Source organism: Paramormyrops kingsleyae, chromosome 9, assembly GCF_048594095.1.
Source record: "Paramormyrops kingsleyae isolate MSU_618 chromosome 9, PKINGS_0.4, whole genome shotgun sequence".
Lineage (NCBI taxonomy): Eukaryota > Metazoa > Chordata > Actinopteri > Osteoglossiformes > Mormyridae > Paramormyrops > Paramormyrops kingsleyae.
This window is the reverse complement of record NC_132805.1, coordinates 14,587,934-14,608,597: the sequence shown is the minus strand read 5'-3', so window position 1 is coordinate 14,608,597 and position 20,664 is coordinate 14,587,934. Positions and strand designations below refer to the sequence as shown.

Sequence of the window (20,664 nt, the reverse complement as noted above, 5' to 3'; positions counted from 1 at the left end):
TTAAGTCAGTGAATAATCGCTTCCTCACCAACAATATGTGGTTTGATCAGCACCTCTCCATAAAAAGCTCTCCCCCAGCATCAATTAGCTGTTACCTCCCTCTTCATTTTCTTTGTCGAGCCCATCCTGTCCATGTCTAACTACCTCTTTCCCAGTGATAATGCTAGCAATTTAGTCCTCTTGCTCCCAATTGGATGGTGAGGGGGGTTACATGGAAAGAAGCTGATTTTCTGTCCTCGCTGCCTTCGTATGTGGTGCAGGGAGGCGGTAATTCCAGCCAGCGTGATTCACTTGCTGCTTCACAGCTTCTCCTCGGAGCAGATGGGTGCCATGAACTCCTTGCGTGTTTTGCGTCTTGCTCGTGTGGGTTCCCACCTCGGCGCGAAAATAAATGCCAGGCACAACGTGAGTCTTAAAACACAGACTGGATTTTATTGTCTCCTTGGCCATCTTACCGCGCCTTCCCAGCATTCACGGCACGCCATATGACACAGGTTGCACTGGATACCACGGCAACACTTACACTCGGATTGATTAACTGGTTATAATTGTCAAAACCCTTTAGCTGTAGATTACTCTCTGGGGATTGTGGGTACATCTCATACTGCTACAGAGTATCCCACGGTACGGCACAGGGGGCCGCTACTGAATAATGCATTACTAGAGGTAAACGATGTCTCTGTCTGAGAGGTTGGCGGTTTCGCCCTGCGCGATCGGGAGTCAGCTGAATTTTTTGTAGATTCAACGAGCTACACTGGTATACACAACAGCATATCCTAACAGTGAAGCTACAACATGGCGCACAACAGAACCACGTGAAACGGGGGTGAGGGGAGAGGCTACACACATGGGTCTCATGGGGGGTATAAAGGGCTAGATATCTGAAATTTCATTTCACGGCTGAAAAAGTCACACCTTGAACGTCTTGTGTCCAGTAGAAATAGGATCAACAGTTGCGTTCAGAGGTTCACCACGGGAATCCTGGAGGAGAAGAGAAGGAAATGAAATTGCATCGTTTGATTTAATACCTGGAAATGCCTCGCAGTTATTACAGAGATCTAAGAACTTTCTCGATGGGTGACAGAGAGCTGTTCTCCAGGTTTGCGAGTGCGATGTTTCTGCTCCTCAAGGCGAACCGGAACGTGCTGCTTTACGAGTCACGGAGCTGGAGGTGCCGCTGGAAAAAGTGCCGCACTCACCGGCTGTCAGTCTCTCACCTCTCCCTGTCACCAAAGGATGGGATGCTGTGCAGTGTCTGCCTGCTGTCCTCGGGAGTGAGGGATCGCGGGAGGGCCAGCGAAAGCGGGGGCGCCACCCCCCGGGACAGTGGGGGAGGGGTCTGCGAGCAGCTGCGGTCGTAGCTGGGGAGATGACAGAAAAGCGTACCATGTAACTCTGCCAGGAAGGGTACGGTACAATACGGTACACGGATACGGAGACCCTGTTAAATAACACTCCCATAAGCCATGTATCACTTAGGAAAGTACTTTTCCGGAAAGGCACCATATCACGAGCTCAAATGTACAGCCTTTCATAGAGTATCATGGCAATCTACAGTTATTTATAACATTTAGAATAACATGTATAAACATTTACATACTACTAAAATGTGCAACAGCTTGATGCCATGCTTGTGAATGACCCGTGAAATGCTGTTCAGCCAAAGATGTACATCTCAAACAATCGAGGGCAGGTGGTGTGTCGCAGAAGGTCAGCGCTAGGTGCACTGCGCTTGCTATGAAGCTACACAGAGTGCAGGCTGTATTTTCAGTGCTGATACAACGAGAGGGTAATTGCATAAACATTGACAGACTGGCAAGCTGCTTAATACAGAGGGTCTGTGCAGCGACAGACAAATGGTGTTTGCTTAGGCACAGCCAAAGCCTAGGCCATAACGCTCTCTGCATCTGAGTAAAGTCTGATACAGTGTCGATACAGAGACTGTGGCTCCCAACTGGTAGAATGTCGAGTTCTTACCAGAGTTTTGCAGTTATGATGACCGCAGTCAGAATTAAGAGCGAGGAGATGGTCACAGTGACGTAAAACTGTGGATCAACTGCAAGAGAGTAACAGAAACGAACAAAAATGACTCAAAAGCCATAAAGCATCAGAGGGGTAATTTCCAGGGGAAGGTCTCACTGGGGCCACCCAGCCTGCTGACCTACCTTCCTCCACCCCACTGCCCAGCTCCCCCTGTCCCTCCTCGTGCCCCACATCCTCCCTCTCGCCCTGTAGGAGCTGCTGCGTTTGTGTGGTCGGTGGGCTCTGATGCAGCTCCCAAGCCTCTGTCGCCGGCCGATGGCCGCTTGTCTCCTGGGCTGAGGGGTAATGTGGTGTCTCATCCTCAAAGGTGTGGGTCGGTCCCCAGATGACCGCCCAGAGTGGCGTGGGTGTGGCTTGACTGGTGATGGACAGATGAGGCGAGAACGGGCCTATCTGCATCTCCTCCATCTGCTCCGCGTCGCCTTCTCTCTTTTCCTCCTTCCTCTCACCCCCCTCACACGACACATGGCGTGTCGACGCGACCAGGAGGCAACAGAGGGCGGCCAGACGTGTAACAGGAGAGCTGGAGCTGAGATGGAGGAAGAGAAGGGTTAATAATTTGAAGTGCACACACACACATGCCACCCAGAACCGACACCACACTAAGTCCAACAGCTCCTTCAACTTGCCAGTCTTTCGAGTCTCTCTCACGCCGTCTTACCATCTCTCCATTGCTTCGGCTGCTTACAGAACCGCTGCTTCACTAATCATCTTCCTTAAACGAGACAGAGGGAGGGCGCCAGGGCTTTCTGGACGATGACAGATTTCAAAAACATAAACAGAGTCTTGCTATAGTAAAGAAATTTGCGCGCAAGAGCTCGAAGCACGGCACAGGACGAACTCACTTGGAAATTACAGCGAAGTGAACGCACATGCACCCGTGATCACATCTGGAAATTAAATGATTACCGTGGGAAACACACACCAGGCATCAGGCAGGCTTATGTCTTTTTAGATTTCCTCACACGTGAAGAGGGGCGTATACCCCCCACACACACACATACACACACACACACACACACACACACACACAGAATGAGATCAGGGAACATGCCTACCTCTCAGTGCAAAAGGAGGGAGTGAGGGAAAGAGGCAGAGAGAGAGGGAAAAAGCATTGGTTGCCTTAGCGACAGAGACATGTAGAGACCAAGGGAGAGAGAGTGAGGGAGACAGTGTGGGTGAGATTTAAATGCTAATTATGCTTTTTAACAGGTTCAATTAGATGGACAGAGAAGGAAGGAAAGAACGGAATGGATTCGAAGACAGAAATAGCGAGAAGCTAAGAAGAGCTTATTAATATTCTAATTTGGGGGAGGGGTGAAGGACAATTAAATTATTTTTAGCAGAACAGAAGAGTGGGTGAGATGATCAATATACATTAATTTACCTCGCTGAAAGGCTGAACCGCACGGAGGTGAAAGAGATGAATGAACAGATATTTATAGACAGGCATGATACGAATAATAAACAGCCAAGGCAGAAGGTCAAAATTTGGCAGATTTATTTCAGACTTGCAAGAACAACATTTGCATATGCAAAAACGGGTAATTTGGTCTCTCTGCACCTCTCCCCTCCCTCGATCTGTCACACTGGTTTCTCTCTCCATCTTTGCGCCACTCAGATGCACCGTATTTTCAGCCAGGCAGCACCGTGATCGATCGTCCTGTCACTGAAGAACACAGCGGACCCATGAAGAGCTGGGCTCCTGGCCGGTTGCAGGTGCATCGTGGGAAACGTAGTCTACCTCACTTTCACCTGCCAGGAAGAGGTGTGTCACTCATTTTACTGCACGGGTAATTAGAGAGGTCTGTAGTGTGGGAGGCAGAGCATGAGTCTGTCTTACCATCACTATCTTCCTCTGTGTCTGTACCAGACTCCTCCAGAGAGGCTTCCAGCTGTGAGTTTCGCTTTGCGGTGACGTCACCTCTGTTAAATTGACAAAACACGGAGCTCACTTCAGACAGCATTGCTTAAGTGAGTATCCATGGGAAATACCAAATGTTAATCACACTAAATTGCTTTGTATTATGAAATGCCTGAAAGCTTTAGCAACATCCAGTATGTATTAAAGAATGATTATACTTACAAACTTACAGATATCTAAATTATATCCTCAGTGCAAAACAAAATATTTAAAATTACTAAGATAAAAATTAACTGTTTTCTCAATGTCATACAAGTTTCTCCTGCAATTAAAAGACATGCAGTTAGGCTAATTCAGTGTGTGTGTGTGTGCCTGTGCATGCATAGTTATTACATTGTGGGGACCAGATTTCCCCAAAAATGTTTCATAAAAACATGTTTTTACCTTATGGGAACCTCAATTGTATTAAAATGTGTTAATGTAATCAAACAACAAAGATGCCAAAAGTCTTGTATTTTGTTTGGTTACTTGTGGTTAACGATAGGGCTGGGTAGGGCTTAGTGTCATCAGAGTTAACGTTAGGGTTAAGCCCATAGAAATGAGAGTCCCCATAAAGATATGAACACATGGACATACTATTTGTATGTGTGTGTGTGTGCACCCTGTAACTATCATTGTGCCCCTGTTGCCTGGGATGGGATCCAGCACCCCTCCCCACTATGACCCTGAGCAGAGTAAGCAGGTTTAGGATGGATGGATGGACGGGCGGCAAATAGTTGTGTTTTGGGGGGAGATACGTCACCTCTGCTTGCCATTGGCTGGAAGCTGCTCCCAGACTGTCAGGGCACGACCTCCCGTAACCCAGCGGTGACACCCGCTTGCAGTTAACCATCCTGTGAAGCACAGGATTCTGGGATATTCCGGACACGTCAGTGACACCAGGTACTTGCACAGAGGAAGGGAAAATACTGAAAGAAAAAGGCAGAATCTTACTGCATATATTCAACAGAGCACATGAGGCTTGTAATCACTAAAATGGTTACAGTTAATGGATAGCGATTAAATTGTAGTCAATGTTTAAGTCATAAGTTATCACACTAACAGTTGAGGGTACTCTCTCCAGTTGCAAGATCAAAGCAGGAGCCAATCAGGACTCCCCCTGTCTGACTGACACAGTCCGTCACCCCAGCGACGCTGCTGTGATTTGCCACTTTGGACACTGAGCCTGTGGGGACAGACAAACAGCAAAGGGACAATATCAAGGGACAGTTAGGCGGGTTCATGCGTTTCCTTGCCCCAGACCTGCTTATAGCATATAATATGAGATGGTTCTGCCTACACTGACCTCCCTGTATCCTCTTCCTTTAACCACCTCTGCCAGCTGGTCTAAAAAGCGGCCGAAAAGTGTGCTGCCGCCATTCTGGGCAAATCCAAACCCTCCTGAGATTCTCCGTCGTTACATATGGCTCCTCCCCAACCTCTCCCTCAGAGTCCCTTCTCATCAAGCTGTCTTGATCCCGCCTCCCAGGGCTGCACCCGGTCCGCATCCCTCCCAGTCCTCCTCACCGCCCTCCTCCTCTCTGTATCAATCTGCCCGACACAGAACGACACTGATCCCCACCCCCACCTCCCCATGCCACATCCTTTATGTGCCGCTGAACACCTCAGCGCAGGACAGTCAGTCAGAGGCCACGGCACCCCCACTCCTCTGACGCTTGCTGAGAGCCGCCCCCACCCATGCTGGGCGAGCCGAGCACAGCCGTGAGAGCTGCAAAGTTCCTTTGACAGGGACAGAAAACTCACTTAGTCACCATTCCTGGGATCCCAGCAATGTGGCTTAACACTTGCTCATCACTCCCTGAACAAGACATTACTAACATTCTCTCAGTCTTTTTAGATTTCTTTGTGCAATTCTTAAGAACAGGGCTGTAAGTATGTGTCGACCTACTCATCTGGAGGATCGGGTCTTATTTCATCGATGTTTTAAGGCTTTGGAGTCAGTGGAGAACTAAAAATTGGCAGAATTATTCTGCTGACACTTAGCAGGGTCGGTATGTTACCAGTTATTAAAACAGCACCACCCCCAACCTGTCCTCCAGTTTAGAATCTTCAAGCTGGCTCTCCCGTTGGCAAGGAACACGCGGTCTCCACGGGGACTCAGGGTCAGCTGACTGACCGTGGCCCCGTTCTGACGACCGCAACCAGTCACGGCGGAGCTCCACTGATGCAGCATCCGCAATGGGGCGGCCCTGGAGCACTGTGCCTCCCACACGGACACGCCCCCTTCGGCCGAGCCACTGAAGAGCAGAGGACCGTGGGACTGTGGAGGAATTCAGAATACGGCCATGATTCTCGGCGCCACTAGGGCAGCCTAAATTCTAAATCTGAAAGGCTATGAGCTCGGCGGCACATGGAAACCTGCCTGCAGCGAGGTCACGCTGTCCTCGTGCGCCTTGATCGACTGACAATTTTCCATGGTGTCCCAGCTCCAAACCTCCACCTTGCCACCATCTAGGAATCGAGAGATTTCACAGCATTAGCACACAGTGAGAGAGAGCATACCAGAAAGGGGTGCTTACATACTCACACATCCCCCTCCTCCCCACACCCACCTGATCCTGTGACAATGAGTCCTTCTCCGTCGGGGACAAAACACAGAGCAGAAATGGCATTGAACGTGTAGATGGACTTGACACAGCAGCCTAAAAATAAAAATCAGGACTTGTAATGATTGTCTGCTCACCAAACTGACATGATACTGGCGTGACCCAAATGGAACACATTTCGCTGGAGGCCTTTGGCAGAGAACCTACCAGAACTGAGGGCCCAGATTTTGATGGTGCAGTCCACAGAACCACTGAGCACAAACTGCTCTCTCTCATTTAGTGACAAAGATTTTGCTGGGGGGGGGGGGGGGGGTAGAGAGAGAGAGAGAGAGGGGAGAAAGTGAGTGAGTGGAGAGGGCATCACTCATCATGCTACTCCAAATTCACATAATCAATCAAGTCCTTTGTCCCTGTTTCTGTTATTACCCATGTTGAGACCTAAAGTTCCAAGACATGTGTGTCATCATGGTAATGTGTCGTTACACACGTGACCCTCGAGACCTGACACATGACCGACTCTGCACCAGCAGCTGACCAATCAGGACATGTCCGAATGCGAGACCTGAGGCAGCAGCCTTCAGGTTACAAATGTGCCGTAAACTACTGGCACACGGTGGGCCGCAGGTGGGAAATACAGCTCCGCTTATGGTACAGTATGAATCACCAGAGACCCATCATCCCCCACCGTGATGAGTCAGGCCCAACACGGGTGTTGGCTTCCAGAACCTACTTCCAAACCTGATTTCAGCTGGAAGTTAAACTCGACTGTAAGACGCAGTCTGAGTACAGGTACTGTGATTGTTTGTTACCTAGCCTCCTGCAGTATTCAGGGAGGGGTGCCAAAAGACCAGTGATGCCCCCACTGTGCCCCCCAAGGTTCCGCTGCTCGCTTGCTGTGGGGACATGCCACACCTTTACTGTTGTGTCACGGCTGAGTCAGAGAGAAAGAGAACACGTGGAAAGTTACCAAAAAGGCACAGTTCCATCTTGATCACTAAGAGACGGCAAATCACTGGGTACCTGCCAGAGATCACCAGGTTATCCACGGCAACGACACAGGTGACGATGTCGCTGTGACCCTCCAGCAACCGTAACCGAAACCTCGCCCCTTCCCAGGATGCCCTGAGACAATCGTGTTTAGGGTCTGGAACAAAAAGAATGAGTTAAAATAGAAAATAATATGCTGATTGTACTTAATCAATACTATTTGGTTACTAAGTTTGGGTTTCTGCAGGAGGCAGTTCTGGTGGTTTTTGGTGATGACATTTTACTCAAATAATCTCTCTACTGAAAATAAATAAGAGCAGTATGTTAGAAGCGTGTTACCTTCTTGAGGTTCACTAGTGCCTGTTTGGGACTCGGCAGGGTACCCTGGCGCCACTTCTCGCCTCTGACTAGGAACTCTATCACTCGATTCCCTTGGTACTTTGGCAGGGGGGCTCTGTGACACGACGACCTCCAAGCTGTCCTCGCTACGCACAGAGAAATACACACAGGAGAAGGATGTTATGCACTGAACAGTTGCTCGCCTTTCCAGTGCTAACAACACCGTGAGGGACTGCCGAGTGACACCCAGCCACTTCTTTTGGTTCATATTCCTCTCCTCAGCATTAGCATTCATGCCAGACACATCAACTGTGCCTTGTATATTTTATTGAACAAAAGAAGTATCAAGATCCTGCAAGACGCATCACCCCGCTTTGTCATTCCTCCCGAGACAAAGAGCATGGCACATACTCAGCAATAACTATCACTTTCAGTAATTTGTGTTGTGATTAGGCAACACTGAATTTAGCTCCTTAAATGACAATACACTGATTGAAAGCCTTTTGTGGTAATCTGTCTCAGTGTCTCTCCAGATCTCTCCACGCAAAACAGACATTTTAAAAGACGTGTGGCTGAATGCTTTGCTAGTATTGCCCATATGCTGAATATTAAATCTGTTTCTGTACTTCTTTATGGCCCTGCTTTCCTATTGTGATCTCACTCTCTTACACTTGTCTTTTCATTCTTTCCTTCTCATCTCCCACAGTTCCTTGGCCTTGCTGGGGGGCAGAAAGCTGCAGCAGCAACTCAGCCAATCTGGAACGAAGCTCCACCTTCCTTGAGATCTGGGAGGGGGGGCAAGAGGAGGGAGAGCAAATATTAATTCCAATACACCCACTGTAACTGTTGCTACTACTTTGTAACACGTGGCTCTATAATCAGTTTAGTACGGCAATGATGATTAAGGTCATAATAATGTAACACAATAACAGACACCACCGGGAGCAATTTTGTGAGTGAAACTCTTTCTATGTAGCTACTGCTCTGAAGGGCAGGGCAACAGTATGATTCCTTACAATTCACTTTTCAGAAGCACACCAACCTTTGTACAAATGTTGTTCATTCAAACCTCAAACTTTGAAATATATGTAGAATAATTTGACTTTTGAGCCATTTTAAAATGCACTCAATCAGAACCGTTATCCATCCACCCAAGTCTTAACTGCATATCCAGGTGAAGGAGGGAATTTAGGAAATACCAGATCTCAGGGTAGCGATAGCCAGCTGAACTTTCACTGGCATCAAAATGCATGTAGATATTATGATGTGGTTTAAATAAGTGGCTCTTATTCTGCCAGGTGTCCTAATAAAGCCACATGCAGTCAATATATATCAGCATCAAAGCGTCTTTGTTGTTACAATTTATGGAAAACACTACTATTTCAAATAAAATCACCGGATCTGATTTTCATAACGTGTCAGAAAAATGCGTGAACTTGTTTAGTTAATTTATATAAAAGAGATACAGTATTATTTATTATGACTAACGATTTTAATACATTCTCCGTAAAACAAACACCAATTTCGTATCAACATACAACATCGTCATAAGGGTTTCAAACGCACACAATAAAATGCAACTGTGCAAGGTTTTTGTGTACCTTCTCTCTTTCCTCTTGAGTGAGGAATGGTTTAATCTCCAGATTCTCAATTTGCCTTAACTTCTTGTGCAGTTTCCTCACTTCCCCCATCGTGCTACCTCTATTTTCTTACTATTTATTCTGTCTGCAAGGAATCAACTTTCCCTGTGTCCCAGTCGGTACCTTTCTGCGGAGCTGATCGTATCATGTTTCTTTGATGCATGAAGTCATTCAGCAAGATTCAGCGATTGCTGGTTTATCGTTGCATTTTGCTCCTCTGCTGTCTGAACACACTTCCCGGGACGTGTCATTATTGACAATAATAACGCCCACAGGCCGGAAGTATAAGTTACCAATTTGACCTCCTGTACCGGAAATCGCTCCATTTTCTGCGTTCGATAGACGACGTAACGGCGCGTTTACATTGAAAATGGTTGTGAAATATGGGGACTGGCGATAACGTTAACCAACATGTGTATAATATTTCCAAAGAATCACCTTTTTCCTCTGCATATGATTTAATTGCGCTCTGTCTAGTTGCTACAAATTATTTTGCCAAAAACAGGATAATTTATAGAAATCACGATGTACTAGGTAATATGCCACTACACGTACCACAAACCTAAAGACCCTCCTTAAAATGACGAAATTCCACTGTTCGAGGTCAGATTTTTCCAAAAATAGGACACAAAGCACAATCTAACGATATATAACACATGTGAAACACTGGTAACCTAAAACGTAAGGCAATGTGTTCTTGCAAGAAATACTTTATCCCCCCTCTTCTTCCCCTTTATAATGCAGCGTCCTTCTTCGCGGAGACCTTACTCCCCGGAAGTTACATATGCAGTATCGGAGCTGCCTTTGTTTTTTTTCTTGACCGTATTCGCCGGAAGTGTGGCGCAAATGAGTTGGGCAGCCCAGCAAGGAGGAAAAAAATAGAAAAAAACCGAAAGAGGAAAAAAAAACTCGGCGAATTTGTGGGTTCGGGTGGATTTGGACTGAGTTTCCGAACTGTCCCGGCCCGAGGGAGTCCCGGGGAGGGGAAAAGAGTCGCCAGTACCGGTAATTATCTCCAATTTCCTTCTTGATTGTTAATTATTGTCTGTTAATTTTTAGCGAGTCGTGCGAGCCGCTTCTCCTCGCTGTCTCGACAGCCGGAAGTCTGCGTGAGGCTGCCTCGCGCTGGGGCTTCGGCGTTGACAGTTTTTTTCTCCCCTCTTCTTCTTTTTTTTTTAATCCTCGATTTTTTTTTTTATTTTCACAGCGACGAAGAACGAGAGAGCGAGGGAGACATAGATAATGTTTTCAAGGCACACCTCTTTCAGACTAAATACTCGTTTGTAGCTAGCTAAAGAGCTGTCTAGCTATGATGAAAATCCTTCTTTCTTTGGCAATGTTCACTTGTAAACAAATTTTAAAAATACTTATTTTAATTCTGTCTTCCTGCGTGGAACATATATTTGACAGTTGTTCGGCGCTTCCGATTCACAAAAACTTCGAACATGCAATTCCCCCCTATTTTATGTGGAAAATATATATTACCGAGCTAATTTCGAGCTAACTATTATTCGGTACACTTTATTAATTACCAAGCATCTAATCGCAGTCAATTGTCTGCATTACAGTTAGCAAAATATTAGCGCATGCTAATTTTCTATCGTGCAGATCTTCAGAAAGTGGAAACTGCATCGATACATTTAATAATAATAATATTTTATTGAGGCAAACAATTCATACATCAGCTAGCAGTGCTTTATAATTAATAGAGAACAATTCAGCGTAAGTTGTGTCCCGTACGGCGCCAACCCCAGCGGAAAGAAGTAATTGCTCAACTCTTAGGGGAATTTATTAGGGAAATGCTTTCGGTGATGTACTAGATGTATGCACATTCATGTAACGTTTGGAGTATGTTTGATCTTAACTATATGCACGGTGGTCTAGGAAGTAAGTCCACCAGACCGTATTTTTCTTTTTTGCTGTAAAAAAAAAGATTTCTTTGCCTCTTTTCTATTTGCTTTAAGCTTGGGTTGTTGAGAACGGCTAAGTTAATGTCACATTTAATAATATTTTGTTGTTACTGATGATTGTAGGAATGATGGAAGATTCCCATTTTAACTCCTCGTACTTCTGGTCTCCAGTTCCAACAGTGCAAGGACAGGTAAGGTTATCATTCATACTGAAATTAATTAGCCACTATAAACCAAAATAAGGTAGAAAATATGAGGTCAGCACCTTCGTGTCCTGCAGGTTTTGGAATCAAGTTTAATTACCCTGTCACTTGAACCTGAAGGAGAAGTCATCCATTATCCAAATTATTCATTTAAAAAAACAAAAAAAAACAATTAAGAGCTAAAATGCTGCAAAATTCAACATGTCCTATTGGTCTGGAGGACGAGAGTTACATATTGACATTAAACTAATCAATATTGATTTAATCAATTACACTTTTTAGAGATAAAGAACTGTTAAGGTTCATCGCATAAATCATTTTTACATTTTCTTCCTCAGTCCTGGCAGTCTTGGGTCATTGCCGTCTCTGTTTTGTTTTATTTTTTATTGTCTTTGACTTCTTTGAACTCACTTCTCTTCCCCCCTCCACCAGATCGAAAACGCCATGTTTCTGAACAAGATGAAAGAGCAGCTGGGCCCTGACAAGAACCCCTCTTTCCCTCACCCCTCCCACTACCCCACCACTGTGCTCACTGTGCCAGGCTCAGTCACTATGGACACAGCAGGGCGGACACCTAAGCAGGAGGGAGGAGGTGGCACCTCACTGGCAGTCAGTGGCCACCTCCACCCTCCGCATACCACCCAGAACATCACCGTGTTGCCAATGCCCTCTTCCGGTATCATGGCGGCAGGTACGCCCTGGTCTCCAGGGGTGATGCTCACCATTGTCTCTTCCCAGTGGTTTCCCATTCTCCCATCTCACTCAGCATCTTTGAGATCTAGTATTTTTTTATCATCTATATTTAGGCGTCTAGGATATTGAAAAACAACACCTCAAATATTTTCCAGTTTTTGCCAAAAAAGAAAATCATCCATCCATCCACCCATCCTATAATATCTTATCCTGGTCAGGGTTACAGATAAAAAAAATAATAATTTGTACAATACATTGTTGTTTAAATATGTAAAAAAGAAATGTTCGACAGTTCGTGTTTTAGCATTTTTTGCAAACTTTGAATTAATTCCACTGTAATGGAAATATGATGGATAAGTGTGAGCTTCCCAGACCTGATACATGTTCAAGTCTTCCAATTATCTTCAAATGAACAAAAAAATCCTTTCAGGATATTTTACTGCATCCATCCTTCTGTCAATAAAAGTTTCAAAACATTTATACAGTTGGTTAGGTGCATAACTACTTAAAAAAGTATGTAGTGCTTGGATATAATGAGAGCCTGTGTAGCAGGGACAGGGTTTGGAACTCCTATCAGTGTTTATCCATGTGCCAGTCACATGACCCTGCTCATCTCTCACCTTACAGCTGGGCTGGTAATCACCACTCCCCAAGGTACGCTGGTCTCCCCTCCATCCTCATCGCAGTCCTTTGTCTCCGGACATCCTACGACAACCATGATAGTGTCAACGCTACATGCCCCGAGTACAGGTAAGCAGCCCCAATGCACCGTAGTAAGCACCCAAACTACCTCGCAAGCTGCCTGATGGGCTTTTTTGTGTGAAGATGATAATTGCACTGACTGTTTTTTTTAATCCCCTGATGGATTTCATAACAAGCAATTTAACAAGAAGCTTTTTTAAAGGCAAACTTTGAAGACGATTCTTAGTGTTGTTCCTTCATTTATTATTTGCTCATATCCCAAAGCATGACAAAATTGTTTCCCTTGCTACAGAAATGCAATAATTCTATTTTTTTTTAACATAACTGCATCCAATTAGCATTAGAGAACCAGCAATATGTTTAATAATTTTTATAACGTGGAAAAATATTTAATAGCTTTGTAGGAAAATGTTCAGTATTTTTTTTCAGTGTTTTTATTCTAATGATGTAATTTTACTGAACTGCAAAGTTTGGTTCCTCTTTGCTTCAAGCAATGGCTCTGCTGTGGAAGGTCCCAGCAATGCAGCTGCAAATGCATCACTGCAGCTATGCAGTCAGTTGAGTAATGGTGTAACCGGCACTGTACTGATGGCCTTGCTGGGCTGAATGTGTGTCCTAATAGCAAAATTAAGCTAAACCGCTGTTAGCACCAATAATAACCTTACATTAACAGCAATCCTGAGTGCACCAACAAATGATCCAATAGCAATTCTGTTCAGTTTTTCTGTTGATCTTTTACTAATTATGGATCCTGTATACCAAGATCTTTTTCTGCAGAGTCTGCTCACTTCAGAACTTACTTGAAGTGTCATCCAAGACTGTCTCTCAGTCGGGAATGTTCCTCAAGAACTGACAGTTGTTGTTCTAATTTCTAAAATGAGTTCAGTGGGAGTTGAATTAATTCCATGAGGTGTGTGTTTACTGAATGGCAGCGGATACCCACAGGAAGACATGCGGGTGTTGTGATGCATCGTTGCAATGATTTAACACTTACTCACTTCACCCAGTCACCCGCAATGCAAATAGGTTAATTAGCTAGTTTTTAAAATTGTATCCCTATAGGCACAGGAGTTATGTAATGCATTGAGACACGCTAAATGCAAACTGCAACAGGACAATTTTAAAACCAGACAGCTATTAACCATTAATCAACACAGTAATATGCATACATGCACAGTACATTTTAACCGTGGGCTGCACCCCTGGCTCATGCCCTTGACCGTACCGTCCTAGCATTAGCCTGGACGGTATCCTCTTGCGGTATTAGCACTGTTAGGGTCTCTGAAAGGGATGAGCATGGGATACTATGCCGACGGGAGCTCTCTTGCACCGTGTATGACAGCATCATCACACAGCCTGGATTACTGATTATCCAGATTTGCTTCCCTCAGTTATCCTGACACATCCATTCCTGTTTTCCCACCAGATAAAAAAGACGACATCGGCATTTCCCCAGCTGTCGTCATGCCGACACCCTCTAAACGGGGCCGGAAGAAGAAGACGGAGCTGTCTCGTGCTGGCCCCACCCCAGGCGGCCACCCCCTCTCCGCAGGAAGTGACGCGCTCATCTTGGCACACCTGGCAGCAGGGGGGCAGGTAAATGAGCCACATTTGCTTTGTACGAGCAGTGTAATTTGCTAGAGATTCAGCTCCATTGATGAAACTGTGTCAGGTGACTGGGTTGGGCCAGTCAAGGCGCAGGTACAATGACTATGTTTACCTGCCATTCACAACAGTTGTGCTCGGTTATTGGGTAATTTGCTACTTTCACAGGGCAGATGCCTTTGCCCAAAGCAGTGCACAAGTGAGGAAAGCTTGGGGTCAGAGTGCAGGGTCAGCCAGCATGCAGCAGCCCTGGAGCAGCTTGGCTTAAGGGCTTTACTCAAGGGCCCAACAGTGATATGTTTACTCTGCTGACTATAGGATTCAGACCCTCAAACTGCTGGATATGAGCATGTCCATTCATGGTAGCCTCTGGGGTTGTGGGTTCGATTCCTGTCCCAGATCTGTGGAATTTGCAGGTTCTGCCTCATTTTGTGTTAGATTCCTCCTACGGTCCAAAAATGATTTGAATGAATATGCCTAAATTGCCCTTAGTGTTCAGGCCAGGATGGACTGGCATCCTGTTCTGCTGACCTGCTCCAAACGTCCTGCAGTGGATAGGCTATACTAAAAGCAGTGGTGGGTGGATGGATAATGCAACATTAAAATGAATGAAGAGAAGTCCTCCCCTTTTTGACTGGGCATGTGTTTTTGCAGCACCACACCGCTGACCCATATGACCTTTCGAATGATGAGGACGACCATGGCGGCAAAGACAGCAGCAAGTCTTACAGGTAGGAGGGCAGAAGGATCAGATAGTGTCATGTCCTTGCGTAGCGTCTCCCTAGAGTAGGGGGGCAGCAGCCTGCAGATTGCTAGCGGAGCTGGTACTAGTGCAGCGCTCTGCACGCGTAGAGCTCGCACCCCTGTCGTTAAGGTGCATGGCCTCAGAGCACAGCAGCGTCGCAGTGCATGCGGGAGCGAGCACGCGTTGCAGCCACAGGCAGGCCCCCGCACACGTTAGCGACCGAGCGCTGGAGCATGCACGCTGTCCTCGTCTCACCGCCACATGCGCTTGCCACACATGCTGGACAACACGCCTGCACTGTCCCACCCCCCAGCCCCCTCACTGTCACCATAGTGAACTGTCTCTCCCCCACCCTCCACTGCATCTCCTGCAAATACCAAGCGCTCTGGCTTTCTCCCTCCTCTCCATCCCTGTCTCTCTCCTTTCTGTTCTGTCGCCCCTCCCTGCTTCATTGTGTTATGTTCCAACCTGTTTTTGGGTTTGTTGTTTTGCTTCTGTTTTGTTGCCCGTCTGCCATCCCGCTTCTCCTCTCCATCCTCTGCTGCCTTCCTCCTCCTGCACTTCGGCTGTCCCCCCTTTCTCTCTCCACACCCCCAACCCCCCGTCTCTGCCTTCCTGTCTCTGTGTCTCTCCGCCTTTAGGTGCCGGATGTGTGCAGTGACCTTCTTCAGTAAGTCAGACATGCAGATCCACGCCAAGTCGCACACAGAGGCCAAACCGCACAAATGCCCGCATTGCTCCAAGTCCTTCGCCAACTCCAGCTACCTGGCGCAGCACATCCGCATCCACAGCGGGGCCAAGCCCTACACCTGCTCCTTCTGCCAGAAATCGTTCAGGCAGCTCAGTCACTTACAGCAGCACACACGGTACTGCAGCTCCCCCGGGCGCGCTGCCTGCTGGGGTGTGGGTGTGGCCTGGCCTGTGTGTGCAGAGGCGTGCCCCCTGTGGATGGACTGGTGTGGGGGGAGGGGCTCTGTGTGTGGGGCTTCCGTCACACGGGTGGGTTAGGGGTGGCATAGGGCTGGGCGATATCATATCGATATTGCATTGCGCATGTGCAATAATCACTAGGGCTTCAGATGACAGCCGCAACATTTGGCCAAGCACCAGCTTTTCGGTGCTATATGGACATTTATTTACGCCCACAATTTGTTAAGCAGTTTAGTAGTATGGCTAAAATATTAATAAGGCTTTGTATGATGTCCAGAAGTCATTATTAGTATAAATACGGCATATCCTTATGTTTAATAAATGTGTCAGACTTTGAACTGCAAAAAGTACCACCACACCGCCGACGTCTTTTTACCTTGTTTATCCACAAGATCTTTTAAAAGATATCGTGGCTGCTCTTCTTCACCGCGACTTAGTATACCAAACTGTAGTATTCCAAAACAGTATTATGTGGTGTGCTCCGTTAATCGAATTTAAGAAACATAAAGTTTATACTGATTACTAATTTTTGGGTATCTCAAAACACATCTCACTAATATTTAAGCCATACTACTAATCTTCTTACCAAATTATGAGCGTAAATAAATGTCCACATAGCACTGAAAAGCTGGCGTCCGGCCAAATGCTTTGTCATCTGAAGCCCTGGTGATTATTGCGCATGTGCGATGTAATATCGATATGATATTGCCCAGCCCTAGGGTGGCGTATGCGTTTGGTCATGTGACCGGTCTGGGGGAGCCTGGCCACGTGAAGCTTTAGCAGCCTAGAGGGAGCCTGTCATCCTGGCTAAACGGCCTACGAAGACCCATCTATAACAGGTGGAAATAAGGCTACAGGGAGCTGCCCTTTGGGTCGTGCTGAGGACGGGTGGGCTCATCTGGGTGCTCAGTGCATGGCCACTCTCATGCTTGTTCATCTCTGCAGCCTCTCTGTGGCTCTCCTTCCATATGTCTGCTGCCTGCCGTTGTGTGTTCCCACTCCCATTCATGTCCACTGCTCTACCTCCCTCCTTCCCTCGCACATTAACATGATGACACACAGCAGCGGGCACACAGGCTGAGGGGGGTGTGTGTGAATGGGTGGGTTGGGGGTGCGACTGAGTGGCACTGCCAGCATCTCGTTCCTGCTTCCTTGCTGCTTTAGCCCCCCCCCCCATCTGCCACTTCCCCTCATTCCCCACATTCCCGACCTCCCTCTACTCTCCTGTGCTTCTCAGTCACCCTGGTCCCCTCCAAACAACCAGCGATAGGAATTCTCGCCATTTATCATTCTGCTAAGTAATAAACATGTGTTTTTTCCCACCTGTTGTTTAATTTTGACATTTTGTATTAACATTCTCTCTTTCCTGCCCCCTTTGTGTGCATTTCAGTGTTTTATACTTCTCAGAGAATGAGCAGCTGTCTGTAGATGACTTTGCACGTAGCTTTATGTGTGCTGCATTAGCTAGTGTCTCAGGCCCCACTGGGAGGAAGAGAGGGCTGAGGGTGATCGAACTGGCTGTGTGTTGGTGTCCCATGTTGTAGGGACCTTCTGCCGCCTGCCCACTCACCTCCAGATGTTGGTTGGTTTGATCCAACCTGGGCGAGTAGCCCTTATCCCCCTCCTCTTACCTTCCGTATTTCTCCCTCCTGGTCAGAAACCATACAGAGGCCAAACCACACAAATGCCCGCATTGCTCCAAGTCCTTCGCCAACTCCAGCTACCTGGCGCAGCACATCCGCATCCACACCGGGGTGAAGCCCTACACCTGCTCCTTCTGCCAGAAATCATTCAGGCAGCTCAGTCACCTGCAGCAACACAACAGGTGAAGCCAGTTCTGGGAACACCTGGGGAGGTGGGCGTTTCCCTGGGTATATATTTTGGGGGGGAGGGAACGGGTACAGGCAATCACGTCTGTCTCTTTGCAGGATCCACACTGGAGACAGGCCTTATAAATGCGTGCACCCGGGATGCGACAAAGCCTTCACACAGCTGTCCAACCTGCAGGTAACGCACCTACTCATCAGAGTAGAGCCTGGGCACCCAGCCGTGACACTCTTTACAGAGACAGAGTTATGCAGTGTCTCCCTGGGCTCTGCATGACCCTCTTCTTCCCTTTGCATGCCCAGTCCCACCGGCGGCAGCACAACAAGGACAAGCCGTTTAAATGTCACAACTGCAACCGGGGCTACACGGACTCAGCCAGCCTGGAGGTGCACCTGTCCACCCACACAGTCAAGCACGCCAAGCTGTTCTCCTGTGGCCTGTGCAACCGCACGTACACTTCGGTACGCTCCCGTGGCAACGGCACCGGGCCCCTCTCCCAGCTAACACTAACTCATCCATCCATCCATCCATCACCACTTAGCCAGTACAGGCAACGCCCTGAATGGGATGTCCCAGTACCAATGCATTGATTTGCTTTAAATCAGAATGTGTACCTCGTTCTATATTTCTATGCCTCTGCAGACAAATTCTGTGTCATTTCTAGAAATTGCTTGTGAATTGTTTAATTGTACAATGCAGGGTAAGAGGTTACAGATAGATTGAGGGGTGGATGTTCACAGTGTTTATCTCATCACTTTTGCTGCATCTCTTGCGGTATGAATGTTGTGCTGCGTCTGCTTGCCTGATCAGTAAGCTTCACTCCTCCCCCCCGCAGGAGACGTACCTAATGAAACACATGAGGAAGCACAACCCTGACCCCCTGAGCGCGGCTGCTGTTGTCTCTGCTCAGCAGTCGCAGCAGCAGCCCCAAGGCGGTGGGGGTGGGGGGCAGAGCCGGGGGGAACGAGGAGAGAGTGGAGCAGTAGTAGTGGGATCCAACACTGGGGCTGGGGGTGGCCAGGCTCAGAACCAAGGCAACCACCACGCCCCCAGCAGTTACCCACAGGCGGATGCCGTGCCCTGCCCCTTTGACCTCCACCAGTACAAGACAGTGTCAGCTGGGGACATCCAGTACAAGCCAGTGAGCGTGGCTGAACTGACGGCCCACAAGGACCTCTGCCTGACTGTCTCAACCTCAACCATCCAGGTGGAACACCTCAACTCATAGAGCTAGTGGTGGGGAATGGCGTGGAGGAATGCGCAAACTGTACAGAGAGTGCCACTGTGAGCGTGGTGTTTATAGGAATAAAGACTGACGAAGAGGATAAGACGGGTGCGTCTTGGGGGTTTGGACATACCACCCCCCCACACACACACACACACCTTGCAGTGAAAGGAGAATCATGAGAAGAATGACAGTGATGGAGGAGTATAGATGTGGAAGGATGAGCACCATCAAGCAAAAGGCTGTGAGAGAGAGGGACCTACATTTTTGTTCTTTTTTTTTTAATCAGTTTTTCATTTTTTTTTTAATTGTTCTTAGTTTAATTTTAATGTTTTTCCTTGTTATATCGGGATAGTTTGGAAGTGGAAGGAAGTGAGTGAGCCAAGTGAGCGACTGAGAAGAGAATGAATGATGAACAAGGAATAAATGAAGATGAGAGATTTGTAAAGTTAATTTTTTTTTTTGGATATTTTATATCTTTCCACTCTTCCCTGGGAAACCTACATCGGCAAAGGTGGCTATAAAAACTATGGAATATCAATAGTATTCATAACAACAGTTGCCAAGCACTCTGTGAAAGTCTGTTTTTATACTTTCATACAGATAGCTGTAGCTTATTGTTTCTATAATTATTCTTGATAAAAATAGTCTGAACTGTTACTGTAAAATGTAAGATAAGCTGGCAAAAAAATGATAAGGGAAGGTTATGCTTCTAGGAAATAAAAAATATATTAGAAAGAAGTTATATATATATATATATGTATATGTATATATATATATATGTATATATATAATAAATCAGGGTTTCCCTTGTGGGAGGGGTAGTTGGTTGAGTTATTTTAAACCAGTAACAAAATGTAAACTGCACATTCCGCCAACAGGACCCTTCAGTTTCACCTTGTTTCTTTAAATGTTGCACTGTTTACTATCCCAGACTTGCCCATATGGTGCAGATCGCCGTGCTGACGGAGCACTGTGGGGAAACCCTGTATATTAGTGTGTTAAAAAGATTCACACGTAAAAAAAAATCCTAATACATGTATCCTGCCATCAACCAGTTACAGAGTCTACATTTAGCCCATGGTTATGTTTGAGAATGGTTTCGATTGGCTGGTGCTTGTTATGTGTAATCCTTGTAGTATTTCATTATGCGTCAAAAATAACATGGTTTTCAAAATTATTATTCTTACTATTATTATTGCTCACTATGTCTGCTGAAATGAACTACAGTTATAATGATGTCGATGCTCCATACTGTGTAGCCGATGCATCTGAATTGACTGTTTCCCCTTACAAACCAATAAAAGACAGATGGATACCGACCTAGGTTTGTTTTTATTTTTTT

General features: G+C 46.6%; 3 protein-coding genes across 9 annotated transcripts; 1 reads left to right on the top strand and 2 right to left on the bottom strand.

Moving 5' to 3' along the window:
* Positions 1-410: 410 nt before the first annotated feature.
* Positions 411-3,391, bottom strand: pianp (PILR alpha associated neural protein). 3 transcript variants are annotated; one of them, XM_023794164.2, is made up of 6 exons: positions 3,102-3,391; positions 2,705-2,792; positions 2,166-2,572; positions 1,978-2,056; positions 1,218-1,361; positions 411-981 (listed from the first exon to the last, which is right to left on the bottom strand). In XM_023794164.2, the coding sequence occupies exons 2-6, from the start codon at positions 2,713-2,715 to the stop codon at positions 960-962; spliced, it is 663 nt and encodes a 220-aa protein (XP_023649932.1). In that variant the 5' UTR covers positions 2,716-2,792; positions 3,102-3,391; the 3' UTR covers positions 411-959. The 3 variants fall into 3 exon arrangements, with proteins under 3 accessions (XP_023649932.1, XP_023649931.1, XP_023649930.1); XM_023794163.2 differs by having other exon boundaries at positions 1,200-1,361; positions 2,673-3,391; XM_023794162.2 differs by having other exon boundaries at positions 2,673-3,391.
* A 136-nt stretch (positions 3,392-3,527) lies between these two features.
* Positions 3,528-10,175, bottom strand: LOC111834634 (uncharacterized). Of its 3 annotated transcripts, none has more exons than XM_023794157.2 (13): positions 10,035-10,175; positions 8,509-8,624; positions 7,840-7,985; positions 7,534-7,657; positions 7,323-7,444; positions 6,721-6,807; positions 6,520-6,609; positions 6,330-6,418; positions 5,996-6,227; positions 5,010-5,132; positions 4,710-4,875; positions 3,887-3,969; positions 3,528-3,798 (listed from the first exon to the last, which is right to left on the bottom strand). In XM_023794157.2, the coding sequence occupies exons 2-13, from the start codon at positions 8,520-8,522 to the stop codon at positions 3,710-3,712; spliced, it is 1,365 nt and encodes a 454-aa protein (XP_023649925.2). In that variant the 5' UTR covers positions 8,523-8,624; positions 10,035-10,175; the 3' UTR covers positions 3,528-3,709. The 3 variants fall into 3 exon arrangements, with proteins under 3 accessions (XP_023649925.2, XP_023649923.2, XP_023649924.2); XM_023794155.2 differs by lacking the exon at positions 10,035-10,175 and adding an exon at positions 9,441-9,822; XM_023794156.2 differs by lacking the exon at positions 10,035-10,175 and adding an exon at positions 9,603-9,822.
* Positions 10,169-20,641, top strand: znf384b (zinc finger protein 384 b). Of its 3 annotated transcripts, none has more exons than XM_023794152.2 (11): positions 10,169-10,484; positions 11,513-11,580; positions 12,025-12,283; positions 12,913-13,035; positions 14,414-14,583; positions 15,247-15,323; positions 15,979-16,203; positions 17,925-18,092; positions 18,196-18,274; positions 18,397-18,555; positions 18,930-20,641. In XM_023794152.2, the coding sequence occupies exons 1-11, from the start codon at positions 10,169-10,171 to the stop codon at positions 19,320-19,322; spliced, it is 2,037 nt and encodes a 678-aa protein (XP_023649920.2). In that variant the 3' UTR covers positions 19,323-20,641. The 3 variants fall into 3 exon arrangements, with proteins under 3 accessions (XP_023649920.2, XP_023649922.2, XP_023649921.1); XM_023794153.2 differs by lacking the exon at positions 10,169-10,484 and adding an exon at positions 10,611-11,242; XM_023794154.2 differs by lacking the exon at positions 15,979-16,203.
* The last annotated feature ends 23 nt before the right edge of the window (positions 20,642-20,664 follow it).